The sequence below is a fragment of the Dermacentor variabilis genome, chromosome 7, assembly GCF_050947875.1.
Source record: "Dermacentor variabilis isolate Ectoservices chromosome 7, ASM5094787v1, whole genome shotgun sequence".
Classification (NCBI taxonomy): Eukaryota; Metazoa; Arthropoda; class Arachnida; order Ixodida; family Ixodidae; genus Dermacentor; species Dermacentor variabilis.
Window position 1 is genome coordinate 142,264,684 of NC_134574.1, and position 25,257 is coordinate 142,289,940.

The 25,257-nt window shown below is 45.3% G+C and overlaps 2 protein-coding genes across 2 annotated transcripts in view; one reads left to right on the plus strand and one right to left on the minus strand.

The window, feature by feature from the left end:
* Window positions 1–25,257, plus strand: part of LOC142588871 (uncharacterized) — a 517,173-nt gene that overhangs the window by 93,144 nt on the left and 398,772 nt on the right. Inside the window, exons 6-8 of the mRNA XM_075700690.1 lie at window positions 710–1,153; window positions 7,317–7,573; window positions 9,558–9,692. Of these exons, the coding sequence (XP_075556805.1) occupies window positions 710–1,153; window positions 7,317–7,573; window positions 9,558–9,692 (836 nt within the window). The remainder of the gene's footprint in view (window positions 1–709; window positions 1,154–7,316; window positions 7,574–9,557; window positions 9,693–25,257) is intronic.
* Window positions 21,886–25,257, minus strand: part of LOC142588327 (XK-related protein 6-like) — a 277,150-nt gene continuing 273,778 nt past the window's right edge. Inside the window, exon 9 of the mRNA XM_075699937.1 lies at window positions 21,886–22,240. Coding sequence (XP_075556052.1) covers window positions 22,004–22,240 — 237 coding nt within the window. The 3' untranslated portion in view covers window positions 21,886–22,003. The remainder of the gene's footprint in view (window positions 22,241–25,257) is intronic.

Sequence of the window (25,257 nt, forward strand, 5' to 3'; positions counted from 1 at the left end):
CCAACAATGTCCATAGTGTCAACAGTGCCTTAGTTGTGGTAATTCTGAACTCTTTCTCTGTTGATTTGTGTAAGCATTTGAGCATTCCTCTTGCCACTGTTTGCGGTCTAAATGCCAACTGCAGTGAAGTTTTGCAGTTTTAAAAAGTATTTATGCAGCAGTGTATATGCAAGGTAAGCTCAGTGCGAAATTCTGTGTGCAAAATGTGAACGAGTTACTCAGGAATGACTCGCAAAAATGACCTTCCTCACTGCATCTGGAGCATGTTTCGTTGTCACCTCCGAGTAGCTCTTCTCAACGAATTTTGTTTTTTCAGGAAACCTCCTGCAGTTCACACCTTGACTAACGCCAACAAAAAGATGTAGATGATCATCCTGAATGTAGATTACCTTTAACAGAAGTGTGGGTTTTATAACATGTTTCATCTGCTTCTGCTTTCTTGTTGCCACAAGAGAATAGCAAACTGGTATGCTTACTATATTATGCATCGCCGTGAAATTTTTCCAAGTCTCAGACAGAAACGCAGGTAAATATTCTTCTGCTCAATGAACTTTCCTGCTTATGGCTGTCAATAAATATTGCCAAGGTGTAGTCGACGTGTGTTCATGCAAATGATCGTAACAATTATGTCCCTCAGTGTCATGTTTGCTAGGGCTGTAGGAAACCACTTTTGTGTGCGCTAGGGTTGAATTCCCATTTTCTCCCGCAGGATACTCAGGCCAAAACATCGTCAAGTGCACCAAAGGCCACTGCAGGCATTTTGCCGACGGGTATGCTGTCTTACCCTGAGAGCGGCTTCGATGATGCTGCGCAGTTCGCAGGAAAGTTTTCCTCGGGTGACTTCAGCTCAGCCTTGGGCCTTTCGAAGGACTCTGCAGAAGGAATGAGGGAACTTGCATCGGAAGGTCCCTTGATGCCTCCGGCATTGTTTGCGACCGGTTTCGACATTGCGTCATCTCCCATGTTCGGACAGTCGTTCACCGTGGGCGGTGGATCGGAGTCGGCCGAGTCTAGCCTCACGCTTCTGGAGACGAACCCGGAGGAATACCTGCGAGCCACGTGGCGGAAGCTGAATGTTGGGAGTGATGGCTATCTCCATGTGGACGAGTTGGCGGGTGTCTGTGAGCACATCGGCATGGAGATGGATGAGGAGGTACATTGAGAAAGCGCTAATGATGATTGATGGTGATTAACATCCGGAAGCAGCACAGGGTTATGAGAGGTGCCTTTGTGAGGGGCTCTGGATCAATTTTGACCTTGCAGAATTCCTCAGTGGTCACCCAATGCTCCTTGCGCAAACATTTTTGCATTTCACTCCATTCAGAAGGTGGTCTCTGCAGCTGAGAATTGCACCCCCGAAGCTTGTGCCTGTCGGCAGAATGCCACCAAAGCCGGTAGTTGAGGGAGCTGACTGCTTAAACACAGATTCTGACCACTGAAACAAGAAGCGCTTCACTTTTCAGCTGCTGGTGTCTCTCAGAGCTACTGTGCTGTTTTGGAAAATTGAAATCAGTTGGTCACAGCTGAAAGGGTGCTGTGCTGGTCTAACGTAAGTCGTGGCTATTGTGCTGGTACTGTGATGCAAGGTTGTGATCTGAAACAGTTTCCGAGTGAATGCAGTGCAGCGGTTTTGAGGCATGCAGAAAGAACAGACATGAGCCTGCGATTCTGCATTGGTTAAGGGTGTGCTAATGTTAAAAATTTTCAATATGAATAGAATAGTTTGTGGTATTTGATTCGTAGTAGATTTGTATTTGATACAAATGATTCTGCTGCAAATGAGCTGCAGTTGTTGCCCTGAGGCACAATTTCTGTATGACCTACGGGGCAGATGACTTCTGCTGAATAACTTGTGTTCATTTGTTAAAATCGTCACATTTAAGCAGACTCTTATACAAACTTCTTGGCTCGATTTAAGCAAAGCCATTGAATATTTGGCCAGTCTTACCGCATTTGCATACCTTTAAAACATTGCAAGGTGCTGCAATAGATCACATGTCTCTTCTTCAGCTAACATAAAAACCTATGTGCATCCCTTGCTTTATCACTGTTGTTGTCGTGGTGCTCCAGATAAGTGAAAGTTGTTTTTAATTTACCTCTTTAGTTGAGTGGCGTCCAGTTGCGAACGGCATTCCGTGGATATTTCAAACAGCTATAAATAACCTATGCAAACTTTGTCTCACTTTGTTTAGAAATGAGAAAATAATCTATGTTCAATTCGATATTCGGAGGTTATTTTTCTGGAGTATTCGTATCTGGTTCGATTTGGAAATTTCACTATTCAAACACCTCTAACGTTGTCCTTAAGTAGCAGTGTTGTATTTATTTACTGAAACAACTTCTTCCTGATCAAATGCATTCAAAAGGAACATCCAGCCATACCATAAGTACCTTGAGATCTAAAGTGCATTGTTTCTTTTTTTTTTTTGTTGCACACAGCCGACATTTACGTTTCATATGTTTCTGAGGGCAGTAATGAACCAGCAATACATTTATAAAAAGCATCCTTTTCCTTTGCCATTAAACTTAACATCACGTGGTTCAGCTAAAAGAGTATAACATAGGCGGCTCATAGCCAGATATATATTCATAGATAGTTGCCGGAAAAGACAAAAGCTACACAGTTGGAGTTGGGAACCTAATTATACTAAAATGATGGAACAGGGTGAGGCAAGAACTCGCTGTGAGGAACGAAAGATCGCTTTAGTTTGGCTGCGCTTTCTGAACTAGTTCAGAGAATGCAGCACTTTTGTCCCTGATTTGGCAGTGTAGCACTTGCCGCATGCGCTGTGCTCTCTCCTGTTTGAATTCATGCAGAAGCCAGTTCAGCATGAACTCGCAGTTTTCCTGCTTTTGCTACTTTGGAAGTACATGAGTCATGTAAGCCCTTTGGTAACTTATCGCATGGTGGAGCGCTAGTTGATCATGCTCATGGACAACTTTCTGTGGCAGTAGAGAGGGGAAGCTACGGAGGTGAAGCACATTTGGGGCAGAAGATGCACGATAGTCTCGGTGCTCTGGTAGCTCTCGTAGCTGACAAGCTCTGGTAGCTCTAAGCATTCTTGCTCTGCTAGCTGACGAGCATTCCTGGACGAGGATATGCTGTGTTTCAAAACATTTTATTTGCTACAGTGAAACCTTGTTAATATGTAGTTGGTAATGTGCTATTACCTGATAATGGCAGATGAGCGGCTATAGTGGCAGACGAGTTTTAGTTGCGAGCAGGCAGCAAAAAAATTTGGGATTTTCACTTGCCACCGTGGCGGGCTCGCAGTGATGACGGCATCCTCAAACTCGGCAAAGCCGGGAGCCAGTTTCTCCATCGGGCCCCACTTCTCTGTGAACACCCTCATCATGGTCAACGCACTAGCTGTGTCAGATATGGAAGGGCCATCAGCCACGTTGTCACACATGACGACGGTGTGGAAGCGCTAGGAGCTATAGGAGCAGGAAACACGTCGTGGCTACCAGGTTTTGACGTCACTACCAGTGGTGACAGCAGTTCAGGAAAGGTCCGTGCACCGTAATTTCGCTATCTGTGATCTGTGTGCACGACATTTTGCCGATTCCGTGCTTGTATGAGCTGAAAAATAAAGTAAATAATACGCACCAACTGTTTGGAATGCGTCAAGCGACTGTGGCTTAAGTAGTCAGCCAATACATTACGTTCAATGATGACAAGGGGGAGGGGGGATTCGTTGAGACTATATTTAAACCAGAATCACTTATGAAGCGGGTGTATTTTAACGAGGTTTTACTCTACAGGACTTGGCGTACGGATAAAACAATATAACCTAATAAGCATTACATTTGAATTTTATTTTCTTGCTTTGCGCCTATGCACTTTGACAAATGTGAAACTGTTGCTAGTAGCAAGCTATGATTCAGTGTCTGTTCTGTGAAACTGACATAGTAGTGACATAGTGGTGCAGTAATGTATGTGCAGAAGCTCTGTCCCTGTAGCTTTCTCTTCATTGCCACAGGAAGTTGTCCACGAGTCTAATGGTGCACAGATAGAAATGTCTCCCACTTTGGTTGCAACAGTCAGTTTACAAGTTTAATGCTGGGATGTTTGTCGGGACATGTTGGTAAGTGCTTATGGTGTGCCAAGATAATTTTGTTCAGGCTGCATTCTCTTGGCATGTGTTTCCTGGTGAAAACACTGAACCTAGGGCCACCACTTTGCTGTTATTGTGTGGTGCAGACATCCGCACGCTTACGTAGAGTGCTCAGTCACCACACTGCAAAGCAAATAAAGAGTAATACCAAAGCAGCTACTTGGTTCCTGGTACCAGACTGAAGGCTGTGTCACCTACATGTCCAGATGCCTGCAGCAACGCAGAAACGTTGCTTTATTTTCATCTCTCAGTACACCAATCAAACACTCTAGATAAGCATCTGCCCCATCGTACTACGACGTTAAAGGCTACCACAAAACTGAAATTATAATACTTCTGAAATGCCCCGGTGTTCATTTATGGAAGAAAGACCTGAACACCCACAGCCAAGTAATAGAGCTCGTTCACTGTTGTACTTTGCTCCTCGAGCTGCAAAAACTGGGAAGCAGGCAAGCACCACGCTTCACTCGCATGTCATGAATCTGTTCAGCACCATGCACAGCACTCTTGAGAACCAGTTCATAGAATGTAGCCAAATTAAAGATACCTAAATTATTGAAAAATTGAGGGACATGTTTGATGTCATGTGCTGCTACCTGTGCAGGAATATACAAAATGGATGGATGCTTTGAATAAATGTGCTTCAACTACTGTTGCTTTTATGCTGCGAGGGGTTGGCCAGTCTAAGTCTACCGAATGCAACCTTCCATTTACAGTTACGTTATTGCGGGTTTAAAATTGCGGAACAATCCCTTTTAAATCCAGTGCATCGCCTCTTTATATCCAGACCATTCATTGATTTTGTGAGACACTGCTTTTTCTCGTGTTAACAAGAACATGAAAAAGAGAATCTGTTGATACGTATGCCTGCCCACAAGTTTTCTTTATCATGTCTGCTTCTCCCGGTTTGGCCAATCAGTGCACGGCTAAAGTATTTGTTAAATCAATTATGAAGAAAACTTTAAAGTGGGCTTTTTGTGCCCCAAGGACCGCATCTTCCTCTCCGTAATAGATGGTATGGCAAGTTGAATCTGTAAAAAAGAGCCTACATACCTTGTGCGAAACTCGGACATCTAATTTCCATAGAACAGTTATTCTAATTTGCATAGAACAGTTGAAGGAATAGAGTAAACAGTGTTAGTCGGCATACCGTTTTATGATATACGCCTCATGCGTCGGCAGAATGCTGAATCCCAGCGATGAATGGTAACTGTGTGTCTACTTCATCTAGAAATTACGTGGAGACATAGTTTCATTGTGGTCCCTGTGGTCTGCATGGCGAGAGCAAATCACAGAGCTATGCAGCCTGAGCTTATGTACTCCTCCAGCATTGAAGAAGCATTAGGAAAAAACTTTATCGGCTGCTGTTATTGAAGCCGGTGTGGTGTGCGGACACGAAAAGGCGCCCCCTCGCCAGGCAAAACAGCGAATGCTCTGGCGGTGCTGTGCCACAGTGCTAGTGATGGCATCACTGCAACGGCAATGCTTCACGCATTATTGAAAAGCGCGAGCAGAGAGTGGGTGCTGTAAACAAGTACACTCGGCGCTGAAGACACGTGACCCACTGCAACCACGACTGCAGCAAGCTTGAGGCATCATGGTGGTGCCGCAGTTGTAGACTTGGCTGATTCCTGTTAAGTTTTTGTTAACAGTCTAGAGGATGTAGACATCCTTGAACTCTCGAAGCAGGCCAGTGCCAGCAATTGCAGCGACTTCGCAAAGTCTCGTAACAACTCCAGTTGTGACCACAGACGGCTAGCTACACTTTTCGAGCGTGTAACTGTAGCAATGCTACCATGCTTTGTGTTCGTGCCAGCACCTTAAGCTATGTATTTTCACATCGTTAGCAATGTACCTTGCTTCTGCTCTCTGTATTAGTGCAGTTTCCTCTGCATTTGTCTAGAAATGCATGCAGCACAACTAACCATTCTGTTGTACTGTGATGGTTCTCAAGCCCAGTCAGACCTCTTCAGTTGTAGGACTTATGAAAGGCCTTGTAATCCCCATGTTTCAAAACCTGCCCACAGTGGTTGACGAACAGCATGGAAATGTGCTGATTGTTGCGTCACATATGCACAACACAGCCAACCGTAAAGTACTGCTTTTCGAGCAATGCAACGAGAAAGACAAATGTGCATGACAGAACAATTTCTAATCAACACTCCCCCTTTTTTTTACTTCTGGATTTGTAATTTTGAGAAATTTTGGCTATGCAACAACGTACTCCAGCAAAGTTTCATTTTGTCACTCGCTGGTGGCGCACATCAGTTAATCACTGCAGATAAACACCCAGAGAATACCTGGAATTTGAAGTTAAATTTTAGAACTGGTATGATCAAAGGACTGTGGGGTCCAGTGGTGTTCGGAATTAAAGTTTTCCATTCAAGAAACAAGGCATATATTGGAGGAGCCTTGATAGCTTCTTGACGCTGAAGAAGTTAGTTAAATTTGGTTTATTGGCACTAAAGCAACTTGGACTAGTATATGCTGTGCAAGCCACAAGCCACAACTGTAGAAGTGCCCGTTGGTGCTTTTTAATATAACAGAGCACGATGCACCTTGAAACTTGCATCGTTTGTATATGCCTGCATTGGCAGTGATAGAAGATTTGTAATCTACTGCCTTTGCTCGTTATAGAAGATCACTTGCTTGTTTTGACCTGCGCTCGTGAAACAAATGATGCTAGAAATGCTTGGCAACCTCTCAGCAGCAGTGGGAAAATACCTGCTGCTCGATTAGGTGCCAGGGAATAATGCAATGAGTTTTAAAGCAGGAGACACGTGGTGCAGTTCCACGTGTGATTTGAAATACAACTGGTCCTCTCAACAGCCACATACAAGTTTCTAATGGGTTCTGACAATGAGAGCAGGGATCTTTCCTTGGTTCTGCGTGTCGTACCGGATGCTGTGTCGTGCCAAGTGTGTTTACTTGTAAGCTTGTCACAATCAAACACCTTTATGATGAACCACTTGGGACCTCTGAAATAATTTGTTGTACAGGTCACTTCATTGTAACGGTTGTGTGCTGCAAGTTCACAATATAACCGGGACAGAATTGTTCCTTTGTTATACAGGTCATCTCATTGTAGAGGCGTTTGTTTTAGAGGTGCTCGACTGTAATTGGAACATTGACACAGTTACTATACAGCACGACACTCCTTTTGAGAGACTTGTGATCTTTGGTACTGACTCTTTGCAGATGATTGGTCAGCTTTTCCACACACTGGACTCTGACCAGGATGGGAAGATCAGCTTTCAGGAGTTCCTTCAGGGCATGTTCCAACATGGCCGCGCTCCCGGCAGTCGGAGCGTCACGCCACCACCCCTGACATCTCCTCTGCCGCTTGTTCCACCCTCCCCTACACCCTGTGCCAAGCAGCTCGGCCCGTCCGAACGCAGTGCTGCCAACAAACCAACTGGCTCTCCAGGCCATCACCGTCACCACCCCAGCTACCGGTGGGTTATATGTACGCTGCGGCTCGTGTGGTGGTTGCTGTGAAAAATTTCCATTCGGAACCTGGCATTCTGGATGAATCATTCTTGCGGCTATAATGATGAAGAAGAAGATATGGGGCTACTGTGTTGGCACTAGCCGCGAGGCTGAAGCTCGGGCTTGCTTGATTTCTACGAGCCCGAGCTTCACTGCAATACTTCATCTACACTGCAAGAACTACAAACAAGCTAGCTTTAAAGGGCCACTGAGGTCAAATAAAATGAAACTCAATTACAACAAACCCCAGCACGACGAATTATGCTCTGTATCTAATACACTAAACACATTCGCTGATATTTATGTGAAACGAATCGTTCAAAATGTACTTGATAATGGATACGTTTAACCTCGAGCATTTGCGACCAGCATTATAGAGCTGCATCCCAGTACCGCCCACTGCTTTATGAGCTTTTTCTTGAGTGTTCTCTTAGTGGGTTGGACATATTTTTATTGCTAACTAACTTTTATCTATAAGTTGTGCTGATTTCTGATACTACTGCAAGAGTCATGTCGTTGGGGGGGTTCAACACAGTTTCGCAAGTGTACAGTGCCCACTTGTAGGTAACTATTCTCCCTGGGCACAGCCCACTCATTATTTGCACATTTAACTACCCTTTTCATTAAATGTAATCCCCTGCTGCCATTATCAGTATTTTTCTTGCTTCGGCTTCAATAGAGCAGTGATTATTTATCCTAACAATCAAAGTATTCAGTTTGAGGATTTGAATTTCGATTTCTTTGAACATTGTATTATGGCTGAATGTAATGAGGCTACTGCGTTTATTCTTGCTCTGGTATACAGTTCTACAATAGCATACAGTCCTACAGTTCTACAATACAATAGCAAACATAAACACATTATTATAAGTGAAAAATTGGTGTTGTCTTTATGCTAGCCCATACTTCATTGCATATTTGTAGCTTACATACGCAATTGTGTATGTATTTTACATTTAGCAACGTTTATATATGCCGAGAAATACTGTCAAATGCTGCAGCATTCGTGGTTCCCGCTTCAATGTAAATTGTCCCAGTGACTGTCCTCTCTTTGTAATTGATCCCCAATAAGTGCTGAATTGATCTTTGCTTGCTCAAGTGCGCCAGTTGGATGGAGGCCGTATACCATTGTGTCTATTGAAGTAGGGGATGCTTCTATTCCTACATCTAGAAGCAGAACAATGTTAAGTATTCTGTTCAACATTAGAACTCTGCAATTTTCAGAACACTAATGTTCAGTTCATTTGAAAACTCTCGCTGTTTGAACACCCTCTACTGGTAACCATCTTGGACAAGTCAAACGCATTCACCATGATTGCACCTGCTCTTTAGCTTTTCAATTGCAGAGGGCCCACATTATCCTTTTCACTTATCGATTGCAAGTGGTATTACCACACTGCATTGGTGAAATTCGGAAGGAGGTCTTTGTATGATGCTTTCGCTCCATGTTGTGGTCCAGCATAGGACATGCATTGGGCGTTGGGCATGTTTGCAACAGTTGTTATCGAACTTGGAAAAAAAGGAAAGGAAAGTTCTGCCTGTATGTCCAGGGAGGACGAGTTTCAATTCTCCTCTGACAGTTAATAGTGCACCAATAGTATATAAAGCCGCCCAGTGAACATTGTTGCCATTGGCAAAGCATAAATGGTTTATATGCGGGTTGTGTGCACGTAACGTGTTCTGGTTGTGTTTTCTCAGTAAATTGTGGTTGTGCTTTATGAAGTTCGTGGCGCTTTCAGGTTTGAAAAACTTGACAGAACAGAAGTGAGATTTCTTGAACTGCATTGTTGAAGAGAGGAAGCACAGAATGAGTTAAGGCCATGCCTTGTGACATCTGTTTCTTTTTATAGAATGTCATCTCCTGTGCGAAAGACTAGCTTTGTAGCCACTTGCGTACACGTGTTTTGGTGCTAACACATGGTTATTGCTTTTACCTAATCTGAAATTCAGGCGGAATCGTGGCGTTCAACAGTTCAAGGACACAGCCGCAGCTGACGACGAGATGTCTGACAAGCCTGTGTCTGGAGCCGTAGTGCCAATCTGGGAGTCGGGCATCTTTTCCAGCATCGACCCTGACAACACTGGGTGAGCAGAAAAGAATTTAAACATTTCTTTTTTCAGCTCACAGGCATTCAAGCTGAAAGCTGCTGCTTGCAACAACTTTTTACTGGTCAGAGAAATCGCAGAACTACACCCTTTGCTATGCATGTACTGTCGTCATCAATATGGAAAGGAACAGCAACATTTTTTCAAATGCCCATAGAAGCTAAACATACATGTCCTCCATAAAATCGTTCAGTGATGCTAAAAGTTCAACAGAAACATTTATTGTTATGTATGAAGTTCCTTGATTTGACACCCATGCATCATGAGTTATCGTTGCTTTAAAAAAAATTTGCTGGCTCTTTCTTAGTGATGACTACTGTGCGTGCTGGACAACTTCCTGCTCAGCTTGTGTCTCATTTTCCGATGGACACTGGAGCAGTCCAGCAAGAAGCTTGATCCCCGGGCATGTTGCAAGCAAGTATTGGAGGAGACAAAAATTGGTTGATCCTAGGAAAGCTGACATCTCAGTGACACAGACGTTGCCATACCATCTACAAATGTAGTCTAGGGTTGGGCAAAATACCGCCTGCCAGGTAAAAACCACTGTAGTGATCATAAATCTTGTCACTGACAATTGAACAAAAATGTACTTGGTCAAATATTTAGGAACGCATAAACTGTTTCAGTAATGACTACCCTGTATGGCAAACAAGGAGTCTGTAGGGATAGTGAAGCTTCAGTTTTGCTATTTCTGTTTTCGTTGACAAGGTTTATGATTGAAAGAATTTTCAGAAATGGGCCTGTAATTCGTACAACTGTTAAGAGCAGACATTGCTGTGTAGAGCTTTAAACACATCCAACTAAAATGCTCAGTGTCTGCAAGTATCTGTTTGTGCTTTAATTCAGTCTTTGTAACACAGTAAATCTGAATATACATGCAACAAACACGGATATAACAAAATATTGGATATAACAAAGTAAATCTAAAATATTTCCTGGCGACGTCAGCATGTAATGAATATATGCTTATAATGAATATTGGTTATAAGGAAGGCGTTTTTGTGTTGGCCGTGAATTCATTATAACTTGGTTAAGCTGTTTAACTGTGCTGCTACTCTCTTTACCAATGGCTGACCTTGGAGGAGAAAAGGCATCGGCATTGTCCGTGCAGGTGCCCATCAAGAAAGCAGGTGGTTTTCTCTCTCTCCTTCGCATGATTCCAGAATCGTTGTTTCCGAAAGACTTGCCTGACTGTTTATGTGCACATGCCTGCATTTTGACATCAGGACCGTGACAATCGTTTCTGGCATATTGGAAATCAAAGTTCTTTGATACTTGATTACAGTCACTATGGTTTCTTGTTGGCATCTGTGCATTTCCCTTGTGGCGATGTGTATTTAGTGCTGGAAATGGGTCTGATTTGACTCGTGAATTTTGGACCTTCTATGTCACGGAGGGCTTCTCGTACAGTTGCTTTATGGAGCATTGCAGGTTTATTTATCTACTGTGTCCTGGCATTTTGTTCATGCATGTTGTCTTGGGCCTTCATGCACACTCCAAGATGCCATCCTCTGGCTGTCATGTTGCATGACTGTTGGCCTTGCACCTTGCCTTATGTTGGCCTGTGCTGCTTGGCAGTTTCTGTGTTCTTGTGTTTGTACAAATTACTGTGCACACGAGAGCTGTGCTTACTGGTGTGTTACTTTCTGAAACTGTTGCGTTACTTGTCCTAGCCCAGATGAAAGTTTTCAACTTCTGCAGCTTTTTTCCTTTTTTTGGTTCCGGTCCTTGTAGTATTTCGCTGCTTGCGGGCATTTTCAGTGGTATTGGTTTAGTGATCGTTTCTTCAAACATGCATTTTGCAACAAGAAGGTTAAAAAGAAAAGGCAACCGTTAATGCCTGGTAGTACATGTGTAAATTGCAGTTGTTACTGCATGTTAAACATTTAGTTATCTTTCCTTTTCTTTTTTGATGTTTGCACATTGTCATAGCATGCTTATTCCATTTTATTACCTGGCCTGCAATGTGGTGCATACACCAAGAGCAGCCTGTGGGCACCACTTCCTGGGCGTATCGAACCTTTGGTTTCAGTGGGAAACAGCCATGTCAATAACAGCCACAGCATCTTCCTGAAAAACGAGGACACGTTTTTGGTAGCAGAGCTTCTGTCTGCTTTAATCCATTTTCTACCAAAGCCAGCAAAGGGTCGACTTCACTGGAGATGTCCGTATTGAAACTAACAATTCAGACATTCTCTGGGAACTCAAGTGTGAAGGCTGCTAGCTTTTTTAGTCAGCCTTTTTTTTTTTTTGCGATGTAAATAGCACTTACCTGATGCAACTTTATCATTACCAGGATATCAGTGATGAACAAAATGACACAGTAGTTTTAGACAGGTTCACTTGCATTTACGTATTGGTTATTGACTGGTTAGTAGTTGTTGGTGCTCCTGGTTAGCTTCTTGTTGTCTCTATTCAAGGCTCTTCATGTTCAGGCTTATTAATTTGCAATATTGGTGACTATTGGAGATGCATTATATACAGGGTGAAGGTGCCCTACCTTGTCACAGGCTTAGACTAATTTGGGCAGCACCTCTGTCCAACTGCAATTATAAACGAACTCCCACCTTTTGATGCTGACACTCTTCAATATCAAGTGGTGCCAGGTGATGACAGTGTGAAGAGAGCAGCAAACATTTTTTTCCTGGTATTTCTGGGACTTGAGGTGTGACAGAACACAGTTCAGAATGAAATGGCATTCTCGAGCCCCAACTACGAAATTTCAAAGGACAACTGCAGCACACATAATTCGTTTTGGCTAAATCGGCTATAAGTGAGGGGTATTGAAGTAATCTTGTCAAAGCTGCGGGGCTGGTACTGATTGTCCAATTTTCCTATTAACAGCCTTTAAATAGCAACTGAGCAGATGTCAAGTATATCTGCTGGTGTGTTTGATTTAGTGTGTTGACTGATAGTGATTTGATAGTGTGTAGACTTTAGGATGACAATTGGGCTTAGCACTTGCAGTACAAGGAACACTGCAACATTGAGGAGAATAAGCTGAACGTAACCATAAGCTTCTAGAACAGAGGGGATGATGGAAACCAACTATTGTCTACCACCTCTCTGTTCTACTTCACAATTTGCTCATTTTTTACATATGGCGCTAAAAAGTGCTGCTGTATAACTCTGAAATCTGTACTCGGACAAACAAGTGGGCCAATAAATGAAACGCACAGGCATACTTCTGCTTCAATGAAGGACTTTTGTAACTGGAGACACTGAGCTGCCTTTTAGCTTACCCCATCGTCGACTTTCAAGACGGAGCAATGTAATTCCGCTTTCAGCACAGACAGCAACGAAGTGGGCTACATCTGGTGCTGCTGACATTTCAATGCAGAGAGGACGAGATGACTATTTGATGACGTGGAGAGAAGAGGATTATCACATACCTGTGTGCAAGATCTATAGCGTTCTTGGAATGACCTTGCATACTATGAAAGAAGGTGCCGCGCATTCTTTTGTTTTTACATAGCTGTGACCTGATCGAACAATGGTAGTGTGATTTATGCTTTGTGCAGCTGCACTCAGTTGCTAGACATGAAGTTTCCTGCACTGACTGTCAGGCTAACACACCACCCGTAGCAGCACCACTACTACCTTTGGCATTCATGATAAGTTGCGGGCATCCATGAATTTTTTTATCACTCGTGAGCAAGCTTACCACATTTCTCGTGACAGATGCGAGGACGCTTGACTTTGCGTTTCCTGATGTTTGCCTTCCCCGCACGACTCTCGCGCCACCTTTCTCAGGTGACTCATATGGTGGCAGGAGCTGGTGTTGTAGTTGTGCATCTACGATGAGAGATGGTGCGAGACCCAGTACAGCAAGGCGAACCAAGGTGCAAGTAGTACTAGAGCCGTGAATGGGTGCCCAAAATCACGTGGCGATCGCAAACAGCGCTACAGCATAAAAAGGCAATTGCTGTGCCTGCACTAAAATGAATGGTACAACGCTCGCCAGTTTAAAACTTGCCCTCTCTCCATTAGACAGTTGTTCTGATGTTCTTGTCTTCCCTAAAATCACACAAGGAAGACTGGAAAGCTGACGCAATGGTCAGAAAAGCTGTGTCGGTTAAAAACTGAACGGGGGCCAACCTAACTTGCAAATGCTAATTGTTGCAAGTTATGGTTGTCAGTGAAAATGATGATGGCGACAGGGAGACAAGTCTGAAAGGATGACATTTTTATTCATTGTTTCAGTGAACCTTTCTTCAATGCAATGAGAAAGCAAGAGCTGCGCAAACCTTACGTTCGGGTCACATGAAAACAGAGGAGGGTTCTCTGATCACTCATACCTATGCACTTCAATTTCTCTTTTTTTTTTTCTTTTCACATCTTCCCAGTCACAAAGCACGCAAGGTTGTGCAAAAAATGTCCCTCTACAGAACCCACTACTGCTTTCTGCCATTGGCACACGTCTCCTACTTCTAGACAAGATGAAACGTTCACCCTCACACACATGCGCTTGTAATGTTTTTCTTGTTTTTATATATATCTGGCATCTGTGTGAATCTGTGTAAGGTGTTCTGACGTCAATTGCATATTTCTCACACAAGGCAATTCTCAGCTATGTGGCAAGGATTTTTTTCAAGTGTACGTCTCAAGTATCAAAGTGTGTTTGCGATCGCAAATCCCCTAGGATGCGGCACTGACTCAGGCTGTGTAAGGAAATAGCGCCCTCTACTGTAAGCTGTTTCAGAAGCTACTCTACAGGCCTAGCAAGTTTATGGGAACACTCAAGCAAGATTGATTGTGAGAGATCGAAAAAGACTTTGGCTGCGGCTGGTTCGACTAGGCAGTATGTTGTGCCAGGTAGCCGCAAAACGTGACGTGTATGTCGTAACGTGCCACTTTCTTTGTGGCTGAAAAACGGGAGACGACAGAGATCTAGGAGCTTCACCAGCAGTGCGTTTTTTGTGACAGCTATTGATAAAGATTAGAAGCTAAGCACTGTTTTGTCGCCTTGAGTGACTCTTCTGCAAGTTTATCATACATTACTAAGCTGCTGTAAGACAAACATGCCAGCTCCAAAACCCTTCCACAGGTGCAGAGTTGTGTTTCTTGCTCAGATATAAGTTAACATCAGTGCAGGCTTGAACTGCTTACAAGGAGAAAAAAAAAAAGCCCTAATTGTTTTTTTGATCATGACACTTTAAGTAAAGGCAAGGCTCAAATAGTTTTTTATGGGTACTATAACAAACATGGATATAACAAATTATCAGATGCAATGAAAAAAATGCGATACCTTTCTCGCTAATGTCAGCATGTAACAAACATATGCTTGTAATGACTATCAGATGTATGAAAGTCCAGACAAGATGGAAGTTTACAGGAAGATGAAGGCTTGAAGTGATTAACAGTGATTGGATAAGGAATGTTGCTGAAGCCAACATTTTGGCAAGGAGGCTTGACCTGACAAAGAAACACCCAGTTACCGAGGCTCTGGCTCCAGCAACATTCCTTGTCCGACCACTAGATATACCAAAGGTATTTCAATGTTGGATGCGACCTCACTATAACAAAGTTTGACTGCATTTGCAAGTGTTAATTTAGCTTATTTCTGTTGAAAGTCGTTCTCATTATAAAAGGTGCTAGGGTTAGCTGTTGAAAGTCTTATTTAACTGCTGTGCGGTCATCTCTAGTGCAGTTCAAGTACCAATCTCAAGTAGTAACAGAACCAGACTCAAAGCACAGTGGCCGAGAGGGTGTTTGTGAAGGTTAAGCAGCCCTTAGCAACTCCGCATTTCAGCAAGTAATGCAACTGTGGCACTGTCAGAACAAGGCTAAGCACTAGACGAGCGTGTACAGCCTGTTTCACTGCTAAATGGAACACGCAAGTCTAGAGCATGTTGTTTTTTCTCTGTGGCAAGTTTCGGAGCGCTTGACTTTTCGCATGAAAGCGACAACTTTTGGTTGGTGATGCTGATGACACCTTTTCTACACTCCTGCGCAGATCCTCTACATAGTTTCAGCCAAGACATAGCTTCACGTTCTCGCATGACTGTGTGCAGTGTATGGCATTTCCAGAAGGCCACCAGACTGCTTGAAGAGAAATCTTGAGCCTTCTACGCTCGTGTTACTCTGAGAGAGGTGCTAAAGGCAGATGGATTTCTAGCCTCCACTACCAGGCTAAACCAGTCAGTTTAACATTGCTACCACCGCCATAGCTAGCACTTGAACCTGGAGTGACAGCATCGAAGTGAGAGCCACACACTGGCATGTTCCCTTTAACAGTGTGCTGCACTGTACATGTTCATCAAAGACAGAAGCCATAGAAAAAGATGCACGCATGGGTAGAAGGAAGATAAGTGGACAACTGCTGTAGGCAGCTGAAGCGATTATTGCTTCCATAGAACAGCTGGGTCAGTACAAAGGCCATGTCAGACAGCGTTAGCTGCCCCGTAAAAAGGGATGCGCTGCACAAATCAGCATCTTAAAGAAATGAAATAACAGCATGTACGTCAGTGAGCTGTCTCTCTGGCTTCAGCAGAAAATATGTGTGTTTGCCCTTTTGGATCAAAAGGACTTTTTTGGGCAAATTGGTGGGGTCTGCTGAACATTATTTTATCAGTGGAAAAGGAGATGTACGAAAGAAGGACGCAAACATTAAGGCGCTTTGTGCGTGTCAGTCTTTCGTATCTCTGCTTTTGCACCCAAAAATAATGTACTGTAACACTTCAGGATTACTTCTGTTAGTTGCCTTTCAGATTCATGGTTTTGAAAAGTTTGAAAACTTGCTCACATGAGCACTGAAAAGAACAATCCAAAGGCTGTGTTTTATGCGCCTGCCTTTCAAATGCCATGAATCCTTACCAAGTCGCTTGGCTTCCTGTTAGTCTGAGCCTCCAGATACTGATTTGTACAGCGCGTTGCATTTCAGGCTTGGCTAATGTGGCGGCATGTGTACCAGGTTTTGACACCGATGTTCTGCACGAAGAAGAAACATTTCTCATGTAGGCTCACCATGTATGGAACACAGTTCCTCGCTGGGCCAGTTGGGTGCATACTTGCGTACAAACTAGCGAACGGACACTTGACACAAAGAAGAACTGTACAAGACAGGCATCCAGACTCGTGTTAAAACTTTCCCAGCTCTTGTTGCATTCTTGACTTAAGACTACGGTTGTAACTCGGGCACTCACCTTGGACAGTTCTTCCTCTGTGTGCAAATATCAGTTCTATATTCATTCTTTGGTGGTTGTCACGCGTGTCTTGTTCATTTGCTGGCTTCTGGCCAAATGATCATTCAGAAATGTCAAGCTCTTTATCAAGCATGATGAGCCACAACAGTCATTGTGCAGGAAACTCATCGAAGGCACCACGAGTGAGCATGGTTGCAGCATGCCCTGGATTAGATAGCTTTAGTTGATGAAAGTCTTGTCAGCAGCAGCCTTAGGTGCTCTCTTTACGGTGAAGTTCAGTGTGACTTCAAAAGGACTGTCAGACTGCAGCATAGGTGCTTGAGAGCCTACGTTGGGAGGGTGCAAGCATTGGTCTTTTCAAACGTGTTGTGATGCCGAGGTTTAACTGCGCACGAATTGATGCACTGGTCAACTGGCCTTATCCTGATATTGAAACTTTATGAAAAATTGGTGTGCTTTTTGAGTGCTTCAATTCTCAGCATTGCAACCGTCTGATTTCATAACATCTGCTGAAGGTGCATGAAAGAGCTTGTAAATGCTTTTTGAACATTGCAAATGGTCAAAATCATCTGTGCCTGGTTATCATACTCTCCACGAAGTGTTACTGCTGTGCTCTTGATGCAGAACTGTAAGTGATGACGGAGTGACCACCAGATTGTATAAAATCAATGCATGGTTCATGACATGACAAAAAGTCAAATACTCTAAGGTTGCCTTTGAACTGGCCCAACACTCGACCATTCCCATGGTTATAGAAGATGCAACGGCAACAAAAGACCATTAATTTCCAATGTCATATGTACGAGCGGTTGTCTGTCCACGGCACGCATTGTCACAGAATATTTCTGGGGCTCTAAAATCTAGCTGAGGTGGTCATGTTAAGGTATACCACGAAGCAATAACAAACTGCTTACATTTCCTTTTTATCTATAAAATTGCAATTAAGATCTCCTGTCCTGGTGAAGAGTTTTTGAACATAATTTACTGTACCTCTAGTTAGTACGTATATTTAGGCAAATAAACAGTGCTTTACAAAAGGACAAAAGCTGATGACATGCATGAGCACCAACTAGCAACCATTAGATATGACAACGAAGAGTTGTCAGAGTGTGGCTCGTAAAGCCTGTTCTCTGGCACTTTGTAGTGCCTGCATTTATGTAGCCTTTCACTGCAAATGAACCTTACAGCTGCTGGCACTCATATGTGCTGTCTCCTCTTGTCCCGTTATAAAGTGTGATTTTTACCACTGTTATAAAGCATTAGTATATACATCAACTGGCCAAAATTGGCACTCAATAAATGTGTAGTTGCTACAAAAGTTTCAATAAGAAAAGAATACTAGCAGCACACAAAAATATCGACACCGTCAGCTTTTCTTGTTGCATGTGACGTAATGTATACTTTAACTATCCCATCTGTGTAGAGCTGTGCACATAATAATTAACTGTGCACAAACTGGCACCTGTCAAGCTTTTGTCAGTCATACATAACTAATGCGCACCTTCACAAGTTTAGCTTCGCTAATATCAGCAATATGTTCACTTCCACTATGGCAGAGCACTTCAACCAGCCTTGCTAGCACAACGGCATGCCAGTATGCATTGGGGTGTATTTTAGGAAGTGTCGGCATGACACAAGAGTGCTAAACTTCATGCCACGCTCTGGCAGCATCTTAGTGGAACGAGACAGCTAGTCTACATCACACAACAAATTTTTATTTATTTATTTCTGATACCTTGCACAAATCGAGCCTGCCTTGTCTTTTGCACCAAATGTGTCAGTGCTCACCGTAACTGGGGGGGCCTTATCCTGACACCAGTTTGTACCGGGTTACCCCTGCCTGGAACATAGGAGTGCTCTCTAAAGGCTGCAGCAGAGCTCCATTCCTTTCATAAAAGGTAGGGTATCTTGAGCTATTCCTTTGGTCTAGAATAACATTGTTGATCTCCTCCTTGGCAGTTTAGCTGCGAACATGCTCACTCGTATGTTGCGGCCACCGATTTGTTCCTTTCATGACATAAGCTGGATTTCTGTAACTCTACAATCCTTACAAAGTGTGCACATTGGCTGATGTACCTAGGGTGAGTGAAATCAGACTAAACTCTGCTATGCCTAGAATACTGTTCACCTGCTCCTCGGCAGTTTGGCTGCAAACATGCTCACTTGTACACCGCGACTGCGACCACCACATTGTTCCTCGCACGACAGCAGTTGGATTTTATGTAACTCTGCAATCCTAAAGAAGCATGCAAATGAGCTGATGTACCTATGGTGAGCGAAACAAAATTAAACTCTGCTAGGCCAAGAATGTTGTTGATCTCCTCCTTGGCAGTTCAGCTGTAAACCTGCTCGCTTGTGCACTGCAACTGCCACTTTGCCCGCAACAGCAGCTGGGTTTTACGTAACTTTGTGATCCTAACGAAGTGCGCAAATGGACTGATGTACCTAGGACGAGTGAAAACAAATTCAATACACCATTGGTGATCGCCACCACCACACCGTGGCTACGACCAGGATCACCGAAAAGTTTTGCTCGAGAATTGGCAAGAAGTGTTTCTCAAGATGCCTGTAGCAGAGGCACACGAAAAATACACACGCCTGCTGGATGAGACCACACAATGCTCCATGACACAATCTGTCCGACACTGCTATCGAGAACATGCCTGGTTCACCGCTCCTCACTACATCGCAATGAAACATTCACCACTGGCACAGTCCTTCGGGTTCTGCCGTGGGGAATTCTCGTGATTGGCGTCTTCGTCGGGGTATGGGGACAACACTGGGTACACAGCGTCGCTCACTGTCCACTGCACTGGTTATTGTTAACATGTTAGCGCGCATTTTTTTCCCCCAGCACTTTTTCACAGGTGTAATTCTGCAGGCAGAGTTAGCTTTCAAGGGTAAATTCATTCGAGCTCCGCAGCGGTGTTGTGGGAACACTGGGGGTACATATTGCACGATTGTTTGACTTGTTTTATAATTGTCTGCGAAGCTTCTTCTTTTCGGTTTGCGGGTGCACCTGGAAATGCGGTCGCAGAACGACCGGTTGGGTTACCCCCAAACGGGACCTGTGGGTCAGGCGTGTTTCCATGGTAGGTGCTGCAACCGAAAAGGCCCCAAGAGATCCCAGCTAGCGAAAGTTGAGAACCGTGTTCATTCGGAACGCCCCCCCTCCCCCTTCTTCTTTCTTTTGCGAAAGCAGCCTTGTTTCCTTAAGTGTTACTGGGGAGGGAATCTGCCGCAAGTCTTCGTATAATGTCTGCGGAACGTGTCGGCCGAAAAAAAGAAAGAAAGAAAAAGAAAAACAGACTTTGATGATTGTCGCCTGAGAGGGGCGGTAGAGCAACGAGACGAGACGAAAAGCGACGACAGAAGAAACAGCGACGTCCGGAGTGACGAAACGCTGCCTCATTCTAGCACGTGATATCATGTATCACACGCGGGAACACACACACGCACACACACGAACGCGCACACAACGCTTGTCTCGGCACGTTTTTCTTCTTGTTCTTTTGTTTCATTCGCAGAAGTTTCTCCGCACGCCGCGCCATGCTATCACCAAGCGTCGACGTTGCCGCAGTTTTCGGTACTTGCTTTGCGCCGGTGTCAGTCACCCCATTGGAGACGCGAAAAAAAAAAAAAAAAGCAATCCCGCGCACTGTAGGCGCTTTCTCGCGTGTCGTCCTCGCTGGGTGAGTGTTTCGTATTGCGAAATGTATCTTTTTTTTTTTTGGACGTTCCCGGGTGCATCGCGGGGTCACACCGCTTGCTACGCCGTCGTAAACAGCGCTGCGGGCGCATCTGCCCGTGTCGGTCGTGCCTTTCTCCCCTACACGTTTAAAGGTAGCAGTGTTGGGCAATCGAAGCTTCCCGTGTCGCTTCTGCTGGCGTCGTCGTTCCTTGTTGGAAATAAGAAAAAGAAAAGAAAGTGACGAAGAAGGCAAAGAGCCCGCGCTCCTACGTTTCGTCTCTTCTCTTTGAAGGTGACGGATGGGGGGCTGGCGGGGTCATCCGAGCTCCCGCTAGCCGCCGTCGCGTAGTCTTCTTTTTACGTCCGGCGCCCGCCCAGAGACGCCGGTCGATTTGACGGATGCCGAGGGGTCGACGTCTGTAGCGACTCCTTTGTCCTCCAATCTCCGGGCTTCCTCGATGAATGCTTCGGACCGATGCGCACAAGTCCTCTTTTTTTTTTTTTTTTTTACTACGTATTACATCGTTTACTCCGCTTTTTCCCTTCGCGCGGGTCTTTTCCCGAAAGCGGCTCGGCTTGACTTGTCTCTCGTTCCCGTCTACATTCGATGCGCTTGCTGTCCCCCAAGTTGTCTTGCGGCGAACGTCCCGGCCGGGTTGGCTGGGATGTCGTGACCTTTTATGTCGAGATCCCGCCTGCAACGTTCTTGTGATGTCTTTCCTCCCCTCTTCCAACGCCGGAGAAACGCGACGTGGAAAAAGGCCTCTCGTCTTTCTGGACGCGAGCGGATGATCCATCACGTCGCGGTAGGAGAGGCCCGTAAGGACGGCCAGGAATGCGGCGCCATTCATTTTCTTCCACGAATTCGGGTGTTTTTTTTTTCCCGTTTCCTCGTGGCTTGCTCTGGCGGCTGCTTTTGCGGAGGCGATCGTCGAAAGGCTCGCACTGACGTACTGACTATTCGGATTTGTTTCGCCAGCGATTCGAACGTTCTTGCCTGAATGTTATAGTCACCGGCGGAGGCACCCCTCCACACGCGGTGGTAGGGTAACGTATGTAAATATCGGGTATTATTGTGGACGTCGACGCAGGATCTTCTCGGTGAGCCCAGGTTAGAAGAAAAAAAGAAAGATCCTGTTCTGCGAGTGACGTACACCGCATTGGCCAGCTTTTTTTCCCTTTGGAATAGCGCACGTCGAACTAACCACGTGACCAGCAGCCGTCGTCTAAGAAACCGCCGTCTTAGGCCTAGAAAGAGAGACAGCAAGACTTACGCAGAAATGTTCTGCGTCTTCCAGGATGATACCGGCTTGTCAGTGACGACGTCACTATAAAGGAAAAAAAAAATGAAAATGCGCTGTACTCTCTTTAGGCGGTGTACGTTCCGTTTCTTCCTGCCTTGGTGCTGAGAATCTTATTTTCTTTTTTTCTTTACTCCTTGGGGAAAGTGGCTATCAGCAGCATCGGGCGATGGGGTTGTACAGCGGCAGTCGCCCGTTGGGGTGAAAGAAGCGGTAGTAGACGAGCATGAAGAAAATGCCGACGACGAAGCTGCCGATGACGCCGATGAGGAGCGGAAGCCGGTACCAGAGCACCGGGTCGGCGCGGAAGTACCACAGAACGATGAGCGCCGTGTTCTCCAGGAAGGCGATGACGTAGTAGGCGCTGTACTTGTACCGTGTTGGCTCGTCCTGCATGGGCGAAAAAAGAAAGACAAATAGAACGGATGACGCTAACGAATCAATCGAGTACTGACGATAGTTCCGACTGGTTTCTTTTTTTTTTGTGCTTTAAAGGGATAGTGAATAAAAAATTTGTCGCCGAGATTTCTGTCTCCAGTGAGAGCTGTCACACCGAGAGCGACCAAAACAACACTCTTTCTGAGGAGAAGTGAGCGAAAAGTAATTATTTTAGTGAATATTTCTCAAATCACAGCACCTACCGGCCTCCTCCGAAAGCTCCGGCAAAACCGGATATCACGTCACGCTTACCCACCTCGAGGCCCATTGCGAGCGATCGTCCACACTGAGCGCGCGAAGGGGCGAGTTGACGTTTGCAGCAACGCGCTTTCTTTGTTCGACCGTCCTATTCGTACCGCTTCCTCGTGTGAGCTGTTCGAAAACCTCGTCTTTGATCTCGTGGATTTGTGGTTTGATGTGTGGAGCAGCCGTGTCAACGCCGCAAAATGCCGAGGGTCTGCTGTGTGCATGTGAAAACGGCAGGCAGCGGTAGTCTTTTTTCTCGCGTACTTGTTCACGCTGTAGTTTTGAGCACAGGTGCCGTTTGACCGTAATTTGTCGTTTGTACGACGTTCTGAGCCAGATGTTTGGCCAATTCTGCCAGAATGAATCGAAATCCGCATCGTCTGAAGCGACGGCTGACGAAAAAAAATTCGCCGACATGAGACTGGTGGCGCCATCTAGTGTGCACCAAGGGAAGGAGTGCTCGGCTGCGATGAAACAACGGGACGCTGAAACCGCTGCGCATGTACTCGTTCGCTCCGTGAATAGCAAGACGTTCCCTGCTTACAGAGGCGCATTTTAGTCACTGCACATGCCTGGCTCCAATCCTCACCCGTTGCTTCATCGCATCTATTCTCAAAACAGCTACTTGCGCGCATCAAGCACTTGCCGCGCGAGAGTCGGCAGCCGACTGTTATGGTCACGCCGCCGGCCACACCTGCTCCGATGGCGTAGGTACAGGGAGGTCTACACGCGTCAATATCTTCAACGATTTCTACGTTTTTTTTTCTTTTTTTGTACAGTGTGTACTCACGGCACCTGTAGTGTGCATTGATGGCTTTCAGGTTTTACGCGCTAGCAGCTACCCATCCAAGCGGGCGAAGCAAGCCGCTTTGCGCAGAACGCAAAATAAATTCCTTACGTCCACTGACATTGCATAGCCTGAGGCATAAGCGTCCTCGCTCTGTTGAAGCCAAACATGGCAAAGCGTTTGCGTGAGTGAATCACGCTGGGCGCACCGCCTCGGATGCAACACTGTCAATGAGGCGTGCGCCTCTCGTCTCGCTAACCTATTCGTGACAGGTGCGAGCTTGCGATCCGAGCCGCAGGAACCGCGATTAAATCTGGTTTCCACCTATGATGCCGCCCCTGATCTCTCGAGGCGAACGCGTGTACACGGAATGCACAGTGTAAACACCACTTTGCTGTTCCAGACTCTCTCGGCACCGCGGAGGGGGACTGCTGCGGCGGGTCGTCGTCAATTTCGCTTGACGACGCGGACGGATCGTAGGCATACGCCTTTATCGTTCGTGGTCGTTCAGTAGGCCGCTCATCCAAGTCGGAGTCATAAGTTCCGCTCATGCTATCGCTCTCACTAGAACTTTGCATTTTGCACTGCGCAGCGCGAGGAAAACAAAACTGCGCAGCCGGCCAGCTCGCTCCGCGGCTGCTGAGGGTAGGTGTGACGTCAGATCCGCCGGCTTGTTGTCGGGAGCGCTTTGCGAGTGACGCGGTGGCCGCTCATAGAGAGTCAAAAATAAAGCCATCCGCTCAAAAGTAACCCGAATAATGACTATATACTATAGCAATCGTGTCTTAGGAATGCAATTGTGGGGTTTTCTCTATATTCTTCGATTTTTATTCCGTATCCCTTTAAGTAACGGTCAGGGCCCTCTAAACATGAGAAAAAAAATAATTAGAAAAAATTATTTTTCGTACTGGGGTGATTGCGGGCCAATAAATGTTAGTGAAACGGGCTAGGTTCAATCATTGGATCCTTTAGGATGCAATGTAGTCCACCTTTACCGATTAGAATTTAACCGTATGCGGAAGCAGACGTCGTTAAGGATTATGTCACTTTAAAGCTGGCTTCTCCTTTCGGGAAGTCTCATTGCGGAGAAGCCACCTTTCGGGGCTAGCTAGCTACACTCTAAAAAAAAGTTTACACCCTTTGAGTTGTATTTTGTCCCCAAACAATAATCGTCATATGTCTCGTCCGCATTTCCTTCCTTTCACGCTGCGAGCCCGGTACACTTCCAGGTCACGAACGGCTGGCGCGTTATCAGCTTGACACAGCGTTCTCGACAGGAAAGTAGCGAGCGCCGAGTTTTCAAGAAAGGAAACGCAAGCAAGGCAGATGACGATTATTGTTTGGGGACAAGATAAGCCCTAAGGGCTGTTAACTTTTCTTACGCTCTTAGGCAAAGTTACACCCTTTGGGGTGTATCTTTGGCACGCAACAATAATCGTCATCTGCCTTGCTTGCGTTTCCTTTCTTGAAAACTCGGCGCTCGCTACTTTCCTGTCGAGAACGCTGTGTCAAGCTGATGACGCGCATGCCGTTCGTGACTTGGAAGTACGGGGCTCGCCGCGTTAAAGAGAGGAACGGACAAGACAGATGACGATTGTTGCTGTGTGGCAAAAGGGTGTAATTTTTCTTAAGGGTGTAGAGTGCGTACAGTCTTAAACAAACGTACACCTTTTGGGGTGTATATTTGCCACACAACAATAATCGTCATCTGCCTCGCTTGCGTTTCCTTTCTTGAAAACGCTGCGCTCGCTACTTCTCTTTGGAGAATGCTCTGTCATGCTGATAACGCGCCAGCCGTTCGTTTATACTGGGAAGCACCGGGCTCGCACCGTTAAAAAAAGGAAATGCGTGCAAGACAGGTGACGGTTATCGTTGCGTGGCAAAAGGGTGTAAACGTTTTTTTAGAGTGTAGCTACACACGGCGGAGTGACACATC